Below are 12,459 nucleotides of genomic sequence, written 5' to 3'. Positions count from 1 at the left end.
TTTATTATATTTAAATATTTTATTGTAATTTTTAAATTAAAAATAATTTTAAAAAAATCATATTTAAATTATTTTATGCCATTATAAAATATATTTTTTTAAATATGAACTTATTTGATAATCCCTTTTAAAAGGTGTATTTGGTTTTGTTCATTAATATTAAAATTTTAATTCATCTTATTTATTATTAATAAAATAAATTAACAAATAATTTTATATATTTATATATACAATTTTGTTTCGATTGCTCAGGTTGTTTGGTGTCTCTACCCAAGTCCATTCAAATTTATTTGAATTTTTGAATTTTACATAGGTTCTCACCGAATTAAAAATTATGTTGTCCAATCTTTAAAAATCTACAGGCTTGACTTGAGTTGTTTGGATTCAACTAGTCCAATTTTACAACTTTTGTAAAGGGGTTGAAAGTTACGTGATTGAAATTGTGACAAATTAAAAATTGGTACATAAATTGTGATAAAATTGTAAAATTTAAATTGTAAGTTTCAACATTTTTTTATTTTTATAATTTACATATAAAAATCTAACTATTTATATTATTTTATATAAATATATTTTATTAATTTTTTCACATCCCGTGCATAGCACGGATTTTCACTAGTTTTCCTATAAAAAAATAATTGCACAAAAAATATATATATATTTTTTTGTATATAAATAATTTAATTTTTGTTAGCTAAAATCAATGCACGTCTAACTGGTTAAAGGCATAAGACTCTCCCTCCCTAGGCTATGATCCGAACTACAAAAATTTGTCACAATTAATTTCTATTCTCTTTTCATTTTTATTTTTAAATATTATTGATTGTCTACTTATCTCAAAGTACTCGTAAAAAGCATATAGAAGCATGTAAAATATTAAAAAATATGTTAAAATGTGTATTAAGATTATAACTATTTTGGTATTATCCCCATCTTAATTTAACATTATAAGATTGTCATTCGCATGACTTTATATTTTATACATTTTGTTAACCAATATTCTTATTACACTTATTAACAAGTGTTGGTGCTAAGAAGTCCGAAATTATTATATTTAAAAAAAAATACATGTGATAAACAATATACAAAAATCATATAAATTTTTGTTAACTCAACAAGATTTTTATATTTTATTTTTTTAGAATTTTGGTAAAAGAACATTATTTTGAACTCAACATTATTATTGTGATATTAAAAAAAACTATCACACGTTGTGCCACCACAGTTGGGGAAGTATATAGGGTTATTCGAACCGTCCAACTCGCTTAATCTAAACCGATCCCCATACAAATGGGCGGTTTCGCAGATACAATGCAAGCAGATGCGGTTTGAAATATAACATTATTGCGGGTTGCTGGTTTTACCTGCGCCCGCAAGAATCCTCCCACACTTAAATCTCATTTTATTTATTTATTTATTTATTTAAAATCTGGACCACTGATTACATTCATCATATTCTACATAATTTTGGATTTTGAATGATTTTATTTTAATTGTATTGTTGGATAATGAATATTTTGATGATTTAGTTTAAGATTTTGAATGATTTACTTGTGTTAGGAATTGATTTTATTGTATTTTTAATTTTATAAATTTTAATTCATTAATTATCAATGTTGGAATATTTTAAAAAATAGGAGATAAAGGGCGTAAAATAAATATTTATAAAACAATAAAAAAAAGATTCAAAAATAAATTTTTTTTAAAAAAAGTTAAATTCGCAAACCGCTTACATATTTACGAACCTTATCGATACAAATCGCAACCCGCACTACGAACGATTACAAGTTTAATTTGTTCCAAACTATACCTACGCGGATAGATCCAAATTACAAATTAAACAGTCTAAAACCGAACTGCCGGCATCGTAACCACAACAGTTGGTGGAGGAGGCAACAGGGGAATAGTCAAAGATGTGAAGCCCTGTCGGTTCACATATGTTTCAAATATGCCGTACGCTACATCCCACTCGCATGTCTTAGTTTTTGTTGATTGGCGTTAATTATCAATCAATCCCATTCCTAATTCCAGGTTAAAATTGATTGCACACATTCCACGCAGTCATTTCTATATATTCTATACTAATTTTATATAGGACTACTATTTATATAGAATATTCAGTTTCTTTACCTTCACCGTTTTAAATAAATTAATTAATTAATCCCTTTAAGATGTATTTATAATATACATTTTCTTTATAGTTTTAAAAATTATATTTTATTCAATAAATTTTTTATTGACATAACACACTTTTTCCTGTATTAATCCACTATTAATTAACCTATAACATCATTAATATAATTATATAAAATAACCATTTCACCCTTCTTACCTAATATCAGAGGATCTCTAATACCCTTCATCCCTCTCTCTACTTCTCTAGTTCTTACAATCTCACATATTGGCACAAGTATTCATAACAAATCCACAAATTTGTATCAGACTCACCCTCTTGGTCACTAAGGGGAAAAAAGCACAGTAGAGAGGAGTTCTAGAATGAACAGCCACCTCCCACCTTCTCCCGGTAGCATGGATACCCACAAATTGACTGGTGCCACTAAAGAATCAAATTTTTTATAAGGGCATCTATAGTGGTGTTTGTTAAAGACCGTTATATTATAAAAAGTGATAAAAATGATATTTATTTATGTTTATTAAGTATTTGTTAGTTTAGCGAGTAAGGCTATATTTGTTTGGGCAGACTGGATTAACATTCTCATGACTAATAATTTTGGGATTATGAATCCGTTGGATTATGTATCCTATCTTAACTAAAAGTCAAGTTTCAAATAATTAGTCCGTACTTCAATTGTTTAACCAAACATCGGATTAATAATTTTATTGGACTATTAGTCAAATCCCAAGCTCATGTCCACCCAAACAAACATGGCCTAAGTGAGTGTTCCAATGATATAGTTAAATTGTTTGTTAGCTAAAGGGTTATTTAAGATTATCTAAATAAGTATATTTTTTAACTTTTTATAAAAAGATATGTATAAAAATAGAAATGCTATGGTATCTAAAAAAGTTAAAAAGATAAAAAAAAAAAAATGTAATATATCCCAAACAAGGCCTTAGATCTATGTAAATATGTATAATTGTGTATATAAAGTGAATAAAATAATTAAAAAATTATTAATGTAGATTGTGACCCATTGTTGCAGTTAGAACTCTGTGGCTCGCTGAAAATTGTTAGAGATATATCCAAATACTCTCTTGGAGCCCTAACATGTTTATCAATACTTTAAAATGTTTGAGAGATATTTTCATAATATATGTATTTTTATAAGAAAAATTTATGTATAAATCTTAATAGGTAGATTTATTATTTAATAGATCTTATAATAATTAATAATATTTTTTATCAAATACTATTAGAAAACGTCATTAATTGTTAATTTTCATCGACAATTTAAAAATTTTGTCACAAAAATGTTACTAATTATAAGTTTTAGCAACAATTTAAAAAATTATCACAAAAAAAGTCACTAATTTTTAACTTTCAGTGATAGTTTGAAAAATTCATTACAGAAAACATCATCACTTGTAAGTTTTAGCGACAATTTATAAAAATGATGACAAAAAAGTCATTAATTGTCAATTTTTAACATGTGTAAAAAATTGTAACAAAAAATTATTTTCAATGATGATTTACTACGACTTATTTTCAATAGGATTTGATGAAAATCAAACTTAACTATTAGGACTTATTAATAGTTTATCATTTTTATTATAATTTATGATTTCAATAATTTAATAAAATTACATTGTAATTTCGAGCTTTAAAGAAACAATAACGTTTTTGGTTATTATAAAATGGTAAGTAATTAATGAAATTTGTTGGTAATTATATTTTCATTACTTATCTTCAATTTAAACATTCAAATTAATTCATATTATAAAATGGTAAGTAATTAATGAAATTTGTTGGTAGTTATATTTTCATTGCTTATCTTTAATTCTCTCCATCGAAACATAACTTCAATTTTAGTTAGACTAATGTTATGGCTTTTGTTTTCGTAAGTAAATAAAAATAGAGAGATTGACCAATAAGTCTCATATTTTGAATTTATAATCCATATAGCCCTTTTAGATGTGAAATAACTCGTTTACCCGTTACATTAGAGTGTCACATTTGAAAAAAGTACAGTAACAAGTTCTTTAGTATCACATCATATTCGCCACATTGGAGTGTCACATTTGGAAAAGGTACATTAAAGAGTTTTTAATTTTTTAGAATGTCATATCATACCTGCCACGTTGGAGTGTCACATGTCACGTTTGGAAAAAGTTTTAATATTTTTTAGAGTGTCACATCATACCCATTACGTTATTACATTTAAAAAAAATATATTAAAGAATTTTTAATTTTTTTAGAGTTTCACATCACACCTGTCATGTTGTCATATTTAAAAAAAGTACATCAAGGAGTTTTAAATTTTTTTGAAGTAAAAGTTTTAGAGTGTCACATCATACCCGCCACGCTATTACATTTGAAAAAAAATTTACTAAGGAGTTTTTAATTTTTTTAGAGTGTCACATTAATATTTGTCACATTGAATTTCACATCATACCTATCACATTAATAAAAAGGTATAGTTATTCACCAAAACACTACTAAAATCATAAATGGGATCACACGGAAAGAAACTCTCTACTAATAAGACTTAACAGATCAATAGAAAAAACTTGAGATTAATTGAAGTACTTATCTATGAGATGAAATTCATTAATAAATATCCCTTAAAAAGCGAGATTGACCAATAATACTGAAAATTTATGAATTTTAATGCTAGCGGCATTTATAAAATGCTTTAATTAGCAAATTTAATTCTAAGCTCATGTGAGTCAAGTCAAGATTTATAGAACGTAACGTTACGGATTCAAATATAAAAATTGAAAAATCATTCAAAATTTTACATTAATGACTTAGATTTATTACATATATAGATTCTACACTTTATTAATTTAATCTCCATTATATATACTATTTCGGGATAAATTATGAGTCCCTAACTCTTTTGTTTAAAGAATAGAAAGAGTAGTTAAAAAAAGAAATAAAAGAGAGAAAGAAAGGAAGAGTAATGTTACCTGCACAGAAAATTTGTGTAAAAAACTCTCACGCAAAGATGGGGTCCACACATGTGGGACCACCCTGATGTGAACGTTTTTATGCATTCTATGCATAGATTTTTTAAGTTCCGTTAATTTTCAGAAGTATAATAAAGATAATTTATAGTAAGGAAATTAATAATGAAGGGATTAAGTAAAATTGTGTTTATTTTGATGATAGTTATTAGTGTTGAAATTGTTAAATTATTTTTATATAAAATAATAAAATAAATAAAAAAATATAAAAAATTAAACATTGCTATTTAAAAAAAAATTACCAATATATAAAAAATAAAAAAATTTCTAATCCTCTTACTATTTTTTTAATACCATCTCTATCTTCACCATCTCAATCCCCCTTTCAACCTCTATCTATATCACCTCCTCTATCATAATCCCCTCCCAACTCTACAAACAAACACAACACTAAATAATCTTACTTCCATTATAATCCCCTCCTATCTATTTAACCTCAAAACAAACGGGGCCTTAAGGAAATCTAGTTATACATTTCTCCATAATTTTTAGTAGTACGAGAGTTTTAGTATTTTTTTTTTTATTAATTAAGGTCTCTCAATAATGTTATTAGAAAATTTTTAACTCGTTACAGAGGAATTTCAACTCATCACAAAGAAATGACGAGTTAAAATTTCTCTATCAAATTTCTCTTTAAAGAAATAAAAAAATTTTAAACCGAAATTTCTCTGTAAAAATATTAAGAGATTCCAACTATTATGAAAATATTATATTTTTTTTATCTAATAAAATTTTAATATCAAAAATCTTAAACTACAAATCTCAATTTTTTATTATAGAAATATATTTTACTTGTTTCATAATAAAATTTTTTAAAAAAAACAATAAAAAAATTTTTGTTGACGAGGTTCCCATAGCAACTCCGCTTGAAGGAGCCAATAATAATTCACCAACTATATGGGATGCAATAATCAGCCCTTGTTTGCAAACTTGACTATTTTAATAATTTTTTTAGTTGTTTTATGAGATTAAAAAAAAAAAATTATGTTTGAGATAATTTATAATTTTTTTATTTGAATAAGTAATTATAAGAGAAAAAATAATTAATTAATGTATAAAATATAACATTTTACCTTATTAATTATTTTAACTTCTTTTTATCTTTATTCACTATTTTAACCAAAACTTTACATCTCAAACACCACCTCATCAAAAAGAAGCCATAAACATTTATGGATTCGTTTGGGAAGTTGTCATTTTAGTAGACTATTTTAATTTTTGACTATTTTAGTAGGTTAAAATTTTTGTGTTTGAGAAGATGATTAGATTTTTTTATGGTTGGATGTGATGTTTGTGAGAGAAAAAGTGAAACAATTATGGGTTTGATGTGATATTTTGTCTTATTAACTATTTTAGCTTATTTTGTGAATTTTAGCCTAAACTAATCTTTTTGTGAATTTTAGCCTAAACTAGGCTATAATAAAACTAGCGGACCACAGTGTTTACATTCGGTGGTCGCCTCCGCATCTGATACAAGCTCGTAACGCGGAAATTCGGTATTCCTCAGTCTTCTCCATTCTTTTTCAAACTTTATCCTAAAAATTTCATGTCAAGACAAAATATAGCTATATATAAAATAGAAAATGTTTAATTTTTTTATTAATTGTAAATTTATTTAAAAATTAACTAATTAGAAAACATAATCTGTTGCCGGTCCAGTGTGAATAAATTTAAGACTGTTTTATGATTTTTTTAATATTACTCATACATAATTGAATTTTCTTAAAATATCTTGTGCTCATAAAAAAATTGTTATAAAAAAGTTTAGAAATAAAAATATGTGAATTTGATTCATAAACTAAGCTTAAATTTAAAACATATTTTTGGTTTAAATTTTTTTAATCAAAATTTTTTTTTTGCCTATGAAATTCGGACCTTCGAGCTATTCAAATATTAAATATGTATGTCATTTAAAGCAAAAAAAAAAAAAAAAAAGGTATATAAAAGCTTTGTTTAGAATAATTTTTTTAGTATAATTTTTTAATTATTTTGTTTGACTAAAATTTTTTTGTTTGAAATAATATTTTGACTTTTTTTATTTGAATGTGATGATTATAAAAAAAAATGATTATGATTTAAATGTGTCAATTTATTTTATTTTAATATTTTAATTTATTTTATTTTTTGTGAGCTAAGACCTCGTTTGGAAATATATTATTTTAATAATTTTTTTATTAAAATACTTAATACCTAAACGAGACGTAAATTAACCCATCGCACATGCCAAACATCCCCATAAGGCTTTGTGTAAATTAACCCATCGCACATGCCAAACATCCCCATAAGGCTTTGTTTGAAAGTTGGGTTGATTTTTTGGTATTTTGATTATTTTAGTATGTGGTTAAAAAATCTCGTTTGTAATAGATTTTTAAAATTTTTTTGACTTTTGTAAAAGAAAAAATAAAATGATTATAATTTAAATGTGATATTTTATTTTATTAATTTTTTAACTTATTTTTTTATTTTTTTTTTTGACTATTTTAATCCAAAAAAAAAACCCCGAATTTCTTAATGCCAAACGAGCTTAAGTTAGCTACTTTCTGAGCCATGGACTGACTCGAGTCGACCATTCATTAAAATTTCGCAAAAATTGGGGGAATTTTTTTTGGATAACTCTGAAAGTCGAGAGAGACAGATGCAATCACATAAATGATCTTGCACTCTTGGTGTCTTAATTATTGCTCTCACTCTCTCTCTCTCTCTCTCTCTCTGCCTTCTCTCTCTCAGAAACACACAGAGTGCTATCTAAGAAGAGCACCCACCATAAATATATGTAGTCTCTGCAACTCCCATGATTGGACGGTTATGATGTGTATAGGAATATGAATGTATGCGTGTGTATATATATGTGGTGATATCTCCTGTGTGATGTGAGTATAGTTTCCTTTTTTTGTTTTGCTTTTTCCCGGAAATTTGATTCCTTTTTTCCCAGACAACAAGGGGCTTTCGTTGAGGTAAAGATCATCTTGTGGACAGGAAATGTTTTCGGTGCGGGTCGCGTGATTTCTACGTGTTTCCAAAGTCCAAAAGCTTTCCCTACAACATTCTGATCATTTTCTTGGATTTTCTCCCTCGTAGATTGCGCGAAAGTCGGTGAATTTTCTTGGAATTTCCATGTTTGCATGTCATTTTCCGGGAAAATAAATAAATATATATATATAATCGTTTCCGGGGGATTTTGCTTAGTGGGTTTTTGATTTGCTTTGAATCGTCGCGACTTATTGTGATAAGGGTTGTCTGATTTTGAGTTGTTCTTTGAGTTTTCTTGAAGGGTTAGTGAAAAAAAGAAGAAAAGATATCGAATATTCTGTTTTACAGTTTTTGACTTTTTTGACGAGAAAATCTCGCCGGAATCCGTGTTTTCCGGTGGCCGGAGAAGGGTCTGCATTGACGACATTGCCAGCGAAGAACTCTCTCTCTCTCTCTCTCTCTTCTCTTGCTGTGAATTTAGAGAGAGTTTATAGAGGGAAATTTAGATTTCTTTCTCTTTTGTAAATTAGTTGTCTAAAAAGTCTAAAAATAGAATTCCTGTAGACCGATTTGCATTTTCTTTCTCTCGCTTGGAGGGAAAGAAAGGGAAAGAAAATCCCGACGGTCTCTCTGCCCCTCTCCCATATCTCTCTCTCTCTTTCTCTCTCTGTTTTTCCCTCTTTTCTGTGGGCGTCCTCTGTTTCCAGGGTTTTGAGAGAGAACCAGTGGAACATCTCTCTCTCTCTCTCTCTCTCTCTCTCTCTCTCTCTTCCCCTTTTTTCTCAATCTCTCTCTCACAAACATGATTCTCGACAAAGGGTCAATACAATCAAACCTCGAGTGCTTCCTCGATTGCACAACACCGGTGGTCCCATCCCAGTTCCTCCCCAAGGTTTGTTTGTTTGTTTTTTTTTTTAAGAAAAAAAAAATTTCAATGTGTTCTTTAATTTTGATTCAACACAAACACACACAAAGAGAAGAATGATGTGTATAATGATTGTGTGTCTGGTAATTGATCATTTCTGTGCAGAGTGAGATCAGAAACCTTAATAGTCTTTGGCACCCTTGGGAGAGGGAAAAAGTTGACTATTTCACATTGGCTGATCTGTGGAATTGTTTTGATGAATGGAGTGCTTATGGTGCTGGAGTTCCGATCAGTTTGGACAACGACGAAACCCTTGTTCAGTACTATGTTCCTTATCTCTCTGCAATTCAAATCTTTACAAGCAATTCATCGTTGAACGGTTTAAGGTATATCAACTCCATTCTCTCTTTCTAATTTGGTACACAGTTCAGAACATAGATTACTTGTAGTGATTACAAAATGTATCCTTTGGCGTAATCTTAATGTGTTGTTTAAGTTGGTTTCAAGCTTTATAATTTTTTATTGAATTTGTTGAAGCACTCATATTGGTTAATTTTTTTTATTTGTTTGGTATTAATGTTCTTAAATTTAGTTTGGTAACTGAAATGCTCCAACTCCCTATTGATTGCTTGAAATTTTATTGATATTGGTATTTGTGGCTTTTACAATATAGTTTGAGCCCCACTTTGTTTTTATCAAATTGATCTATGGTATCAAGTCCAAGTTTTTCACGGTGAACCATTTTCAGGGAAGAGACTGATTCAGTTTGCGAGACAAGGGATTCATTTAGCGATTCATTGAGCGATGAGAGTGAGAGCGAGAAGTTATCGAGATGGGATGGATGTTCATCTGAGGAGGGAGTGTATGAGCAAGAGAGCCTTTGGCATCTCAATGATAGACTGGGCTACCTCTACTTTCAGTATTTTGAGAGATCAACTCCTTATGGAAGAGTGCCTCTCATGGATAAGGTAACCATTTTCTCAGTTTATTTTGCTCTTTTCCCTTTTGAACAGTTCAAAGTTTGCTTGTAGCTTTTATATGTTCTTTACTTTCATTAACATTTGCTCTGTTTTTAATTTTCTTTTGGGTATTTAATATATGTATTTTTTAATTGAACATAGGAGTTATGAAAATTGTTCTGGATATGTTAGAATCATTTGAATTCCTTTTCATGATAGGCATCTGATAAAGATCTTCTGAAACTTTTGACTTTTGAAGTTTTGAATATGATCAACATCATCTTTTGCTCCATTTCTTTTCTAGAATTACTGGTGGTCTCAATTATACTTCATCTTTATTCTATTCTCTCTCTGTGTTGTATGAATTAATACCAAACTTTTCTTCATGGGCTATTAGATTATTATGTTTTATGAGCATTTGTTCTTGCCTTTGATGTAGTATTGTTCCATAATCATTATGATTTGATTTAGTGTTGGGTATACTCATTTGCTGTGATTGTGATACTAAAGGGGTTTTGAATTTTCAGATGATACGGACTATTACAACAACATAAATTCCTTGCATTACCATACATAGCATAAAAATTTATGTGATTCCCATTGACATCATCTTTTTTTGTTATCTTGCTTTCAGATTAGTGGATTAGCCCAAAGATACCCCGGTTTGATGTCATTAAGAAGCGTGGATCTTTCCCCGGCTAGTTGGATGGCAGTTGCTTGGTATTTCTATCTCTCTCACACACACGCGAACGTATTAATTTGAAAGATATGATTTTAACTTCCAACAATGCAACTCATGTTTTTCTGTCAAACAATTTTAAAAGAGTTGCACATATTTCATATAAACACTTGTTTTCAAATATTCTGTAAAGAAGGGATAAATAAAGAATAAACTAATTAATGGTCTCAAATGATTTTCAGGTACCCAATTTACCACATTCCCATGGGAAGGACCATAAAGGACTTGTCAACATGCTTCCTCACATACCACACCCTTTCATCTTCTTTTCAAGGTACTATATATTCTCTTTCATTTTCACCTTTCTTAGTTTTTTTCTTTTTCAAAAATCAATATATGCATCCCTGATATCTTTGTCACAGACAAATATTGGACATTTTTTTCCTGTGTAATTTGAAAATTAGGAAGAGCATTTTCTATACTTGCTAAATCTCTAAATGGAAGAGCATTTTTCGGTTAAATTTTCTTAAAGCAATAGTATTTTCCCGGGTAATTGGAAAATCAGAAGGTATTTTGTAAATTTTCCTAAAGATTCTGAATTGAAGATTATATATTTGCCCACTTTATTTATAATTTCCAAGAAAATACATCTCATGTTCTTTTCAAGGTATTCTATTGGCCCCTTTGGCACAGCTATGCTTGTATATATATATATATTCTTTTATTTTCACCTTTCTTAGATATTTTCTTTTCCTAGATACCCAATTTATTTGTGAAAAAAATAAAAATATGCATTGGTGTTGCGGACAGATATGGACCTTGAAGACGACATGGTTAGTGCTGAAAGGAAGAGAAAGGCAGCAGGGGAGGGGATCTCGCTTCCTCCATTTGGTTTGGCCACTTATAAGATGCAAGGCAACGTGTGGGTCTCGGGCAAGAGTGGCAGGGACCAAGAGAGGTTAATGTCGCTTTTGAGCGTGGCAGATTCATGGCTAAAGCAGCTGAGGGTCCAGCACCATGACTTCAACTACTTCACGGGGATTCGGCGTGGCTGAAAAATATCACACAAGCTTCATGATTCACTCCCCCCAACCCCCCCATCACCAAATCGGTTTTCCTAACTGCCAGAAATCCTTGTTTTTTTGGCCTTTTGGTTTTGTGGTGTTGCTTAATTTGAAGGAATGGCCTAACAAAAAAAAAAAAAAAAAAAAAAAAAAAGTGAGGATTGTAGTTGATGGTTGTCTTTGTTGAGCTCTGTGATATTTTATTTGAGCATGCTAAAGAATAGAGTTGAGACTTCTTGTTTTCAGTGGAAAAATGAGAATTAGAAAATGGGTGAGGGGAGAGAGCCCCAGGGGCTCTTAAAACTGTGATTTCTTGTTAATGGTTGTTTCCCATTGTCATGACTACAGTACAGAACCCCTTGTACATGAGACTGCCTTTTGCTCTTCGCATTATTCTTCCTATTTTTATGGTTGTTTTTCAATTTTTTTTTTTAAAAAAAAAAAAAAAATACCGAAATGGAAACTACATCTGCATATATATATTGCTAATGCAAGGCTTGAAACCAGACATCATCATGCTTAGTAAAGAGTGCATAATTCGTACACTTTGGAATGGTGTTATTCACAAATGAGACAGATTTTTTTTTTTTTAAGCCCCACAATTTCTACAAACACATCAGTATAAGAGAAAAAAAAATAAAAAAATAAAAATTGGCCAATTGGCCAATCACAAAGCATCGAGGGTGTTGGGAGTTTTCGAACTTTTTTCCGGAGTTATTTTCTTTGCATTGTGATTTTCGAAGTGTTTGTTTTTATTAAAATTGATCTTCTTTT

General features: G+C 29.1%; 1 protein-coding gene across 1 annotated transcript; it reads left to right on the top strand.

Annotated features, from left to right (window-relative positions):
• The first annotated feature begins 7,658 nt into the window (after positions 1-7,658).
• On the top strand, positions 7,659-12,051 carry LOC114311704 (uncharacterized). The gene is made up of 6 exons (XM_028257863.2): positions 7,659-9,010; positions 9,149-9,369; positions 9,732-9,951; positions 10,577-10,662; positions 10,864-10,955; positions 11,432-12,051. Exons 1-6 carry the CDS (start codon positions 8,921-8,923, stop codon positions 11,674-11,676), a joined length of 954 nt encoding a protein of 317 aa, XP_028113664.1. The 5' UTR covers positions 7,659-8,920; the 3' UTR covers positions 11,677-12,051.
• The last annotated feature ends 408 nt before the right edge of the window (positions 12,052-12,459 follow it).

Source organism: Camellia sinensis, chromosome 8, assembly GCF_055761805.1.
Source record: "Camellia sinensis isolate YWXY chromosome 8, ASM5576180v1, whole genome shotgun sequence".
In the NCBI taxonomy this organism is placed as follows: domain Eukaryota; kingdom Viridiplantae; phylum Streptophyta; class Magnoliopsida; order Ericales; family Theaceae; genus Camellia; species Camellia sinensis.
This window is presented reverse-complemented; position numbering and strand designations above follow the sequence as displayed.

Bases quoted from the DNA above. Each gene is read 5' to 3' on its own strand.
- LOC114311704 (XM_028257863.2), top strand. From the start codon at position 8,921: ATGATTCTCGACAAAGGGTCAATACAATCAAACCTCGAGTGCTTCCTC. The intron at 9,952-10,576 runs GTAACCATTTTC...TCTTGCTTTCAG, and splicing joins GAGTGCCTCTCATGGATAAG to ATTAGTGGATTAGCCCAAAG. The intron at 10,663-10,863 runs GTATTTCTATCT...AATGATTTTCAG, and splicing joins AGTTGGATGGCAGTTGCTTG to GTACCCAATTTACCACATTC.